The sequence below is a fragment of the Belonocnema kinseyi genome, chromosome 9 (assembly GCF_010883055.1).
Source record: "Belonocnema kinseyi isolate 2016_QV_RU_SX_M_011 chromosome 9, B_treatae_v1, whole genome shotgun sequence".
In the NCBI taxonomy this organism is placed as follows: domain Eukaryota; kingdom Metazoa; phylum Arthropoda; class Insecta; order Hymenoptera; family Cynipidae; genus Belonocnema; species Belonocnema kinseyi.
In genome coordinates this window covers 82,379,693-82,382,882 of record NC_046665.1, presented here as the reverse complement: position 1 = coordinate 82,382,882, position 3,190 = coordinate 82,379,693, and the positions used below count along the sequence as shown (strand labels likewise).

Here is a 3,190-nt window from a genome sequence, read left to right as displayed (position 1 = left end):
CTGGGGGGGGGGGGATAAAGTTGAACCAAGGATGTTAAGTTGAATAAAAAAAATACGAATTTCCAAAAAATACGTAATTCCTTAACAAACAAAGATTTTTCCGCCAATAAAAAAAATCATCCAAAATGTAGAATTTTCAAACCAGAAGATTAATTTTTAATTAATTAACAAAAAAAAAGAAATTGAAAAATGTCTACATAACAATTGAGGTTTTATCCCGAAAATATGATATAAAAAAAAGATTAATTCCAACCAAATTGTTGGCTTTCTAAACCAAAAAAACGGAATTTCTAAAAAAAAGTAGATTTTAACTAAAAAATATACATTTTCAACCAAAGAAATTGATTTTCTACTAGCAAAGATGAATTCTCACAAAAATGCATACACTTTTAAGCTAATAGCTGAATTTTTAAACTAAAAAGATTAGTTTCTACAGAAAAATGGAATAGATCAATTTTAAATTAAAAAAATTAAATTTCAATAAAACATATACCCGAATCTTCTACAAAACAGTTTCATTTTCTATAAAATAGTTGTATTTTCTGATAAATTTGGAATTTCTAAATGAATTTTGACGAAATTAGTTCTATTTTCAACCTTAAAATATGAATTTTCAATCACAAATATTATAGTCGATATTTTAGACAAAAAAGTTGTTAATTTTAATGAAAGTACAATTTATGGCTTATTCTTAATCAATCTGTTCACATTGCATTGTCTCTAATGAGTCAGAAAAGGTGAAGTTTGAAAACCTAATGTTTGGTTGTAATTTTTGTTTATACTCTGATTTCGGTGTATACAATTATTCGTAAGAAAGCAGATTTCATTTTGATCTTAAATGAAAACATAATTGAATTTTACAAAAAAAGGCGAATTATCAACAAAAATGTTGAATCCTCAACCAAAACAGAATAATTTTCAATAAAATAGTTGCATTAGTTACAAAAAAATTGATTTTTAATCAAGAAAGAAGTATTTTGAGAAAAATACATACATTTGCAACCAAATAGTTGAATGTTCAACCAAGAAGATGAAGTTTCTACGAAAAAATAGAAATTTTCAACCAAGTAGTTCAATTTTTATTCTAAAAAGATCACTTTCAGCCCAAAAATGAAATTATTACACCACCCTAATGTGAATAATATCATTGAAAAATATGAATCAAGTTAAATTTATCGCCTTATTATATTTAATTTGAAAAGTTCTTTTAAATCATTAGTGGAACAAATCTGTAAGAAAAAATATTTTTTAAAATAAAATTTAATTTCTTTTGATCAATAAATTTTCTGGATCTGCCTTATTTTATGGTGAAAATTAAGACCAAATTTTGCCTTCTTTTCATGAGAATGTTTTTCTAAACCCGGCATTTCTTCTTTATTGTTAGTTTTATCAAGTTCTCCATCTATTATTTCTTCATTCGTTATCAGAGAATCTGGTTGTTTATTTACGCAGACATTTGCATTTGATGGAATTATATTCCAGCTTTGACTATACACATAAATTTATTACAATAAAATAAAAATGGTTTAAAATTAGACTCGAAACAACCATTTTTTAATTTTTAGAAATGAAACATTATCAAAATATTTGTTTTTAATTTAAAATAAATACTCAGTTATAAAATTCTTGAGGATATCATTGTAGAGTAAATTAATCAATTTTTCTTGAGCATTGGATTGATAATAGTCAATTTTATCCTCTTGAAGATTTTTTTCATCATCCTTAATTTCTGTTTCAAAAGGCACGTTCATTTTCCTTCTATTTCTACTTTATCTCTTCTTCACCATATATTTATATTTATTTTATTCCTATAAATAAATATTAGTTCTTATAAATATTATATACTGACTAAAAATAAAAGTTCTGATTAGACAAGTGACAGATTCACTTATTTATTACACACGACATTTTCATGTCTGTCAAGATGTTTTGACAGTTGATTCATTTACAAAAACCTTAATTACTAATTATTTCGTATCGGAGATAAAAGATAAAGAAAATATTTTAAAATGAATAGAAAACAGTCTACAAACGTAAGATATATTTATTCTTATTCAAGATTTGTCATTATTATTTACTATTTTATTGTCTTTATTCCATTTTTATGCTTGCCTGTATTTCTATATCTATATTTTGTCGAAAATTGTCTCTCTGAGTAGAAAATTAATCTTTTTGGCGGAAAAATAAAATAATTGTAGAAAATAAATTGTTTTTATGGTTAAAAATTGAACTTTTTTTTGTGACAGATTTATTTTTTATAGCTTAAAATTAATTTTACAAACTGAAAATGTAACGATTCAATTTTTTCTTTGAAATTGAGCTTTTTTAGTTGGAAATTCATTTATTTTGTTTAAAACTCGTTGTTTTTGCGCAAAAATTTAATAATTTGTTAGAAAATTAATTAATTTGGTTCAAAAATTAACTTTTTTGTTAAAAATGCATATTTTTGGTTGAAAATTCAAATATTTGATTAAAAATTGAACTATTTTTATAAAACTTACATTTTTTTAATGAAAAATTCATATTTTTTGGTTGAAAAGTTAACATTTGTTAGAAAGTTTGCCATTTTGGCTTTAAAACTCAATAATTTGCTAGAAAATTAACTTTTTTGTTGAAAATTCGTACTTTTGGTTGTAAAATAAACTATTTAGTTCAAACTTAATCTATTTTCATGAAACTTAAACTATTTAAAAGAAAACTTCTTTAATCGAAAATAATATTTTCGGGTTGAAAGTTATTATTATTTTTTTTATAGAAAATTCATTTATTCTTGGCTTTAAAATTCAATAATTTAGTTGAAAATTACATTTTTTTGTTGAAAATTGATATTTTCGGTTTGAAAACTCAACTTTTTTCTAGAATGATTAAAAGAGATATTTCAAGTTCCAATCTTGTAAAAAACTACGAATTTTTCCGACGTTTCGTGAAAATTGAAGTTCACTTAAGTTTCAGTTCAGCCCTGAAGAAGTGAACTGCAATGTTCACGAAACGTCGGCAAAATTCGTAGTTTTTTACACGATTGGAACCCGAAATATCTCTTTTTATTAAAATGAACCATCGTGAAAGCATTACATTTATTGTAATGCATAGATCTTAAGATCTATGCTAAAAACAGAGAGCAACTGCATCTAGCTCTGGGGATTGTCGAACGATATACTAAGGAAATTGGAATGGAATTTGGGTTAGACAA

At 24.1% G+C, this 3,190-nt stretch overlaps 2 protein-coding genes across 6 annotated transcripts in view; one reads left to right on the top strand and one right to left on the bottom strand.

Annotated features, from left to right (window-relative positions):
* Window positions 1-1,830, bottom strand: part of LOC117179711 (radial spoke head 10 homolog B-like) — a 14,948-nt gene extending 13,118 nt beyond the window's left edge. For 2 of the 3 annotated variants that reach the window (XM_033371749.1, XM_033371750.1), the window contains exons 1-2: window positions 1,612-1,830; window positions 1,332-1,488 (exon numbers count right to left, since the gene is read on the bottom strand). In XM_033371749.1, coding sequence (XP_033227640.1) covers window positions 1,332-1,488; window positions 1,612-1,751 — 297 coding nt within the window. In that variant the 5' untranslated portion in view covers window positions 1,752-1,830. Of the gene's footprint in view, window positions 1-1,321; window positions 1,489-1,611 lie in introns of those variants that run through there. The other variant, XM_033371751.1, reaches the window with a different exon arrangement.
* Window positions 1,831-1,923: 93 nt separating this feature from the next.
* Window positions 1,924-3,190, top strand: part of LOC117180821 — a 46,735-nt gene continuing 45,468 nt past the window's right edge. For all 3 annotated transcript variants that reach the window (XR_004468055.1, XR_004468056.1, XM_033373342.1), the window contains exon 1: window positions 1,924-2,033. Coding sequence is in view for 1 of the 3 variants with exons in the window: in XM_033373342.1 (XP_033229233.1) it covers window positions 2,010-2,033 (24 nt within the window). In the remaining 2 variants the exon portion in view is untranslated. The remainder of the gene's footprint in view (window positions 2,034-3,190) is intronic.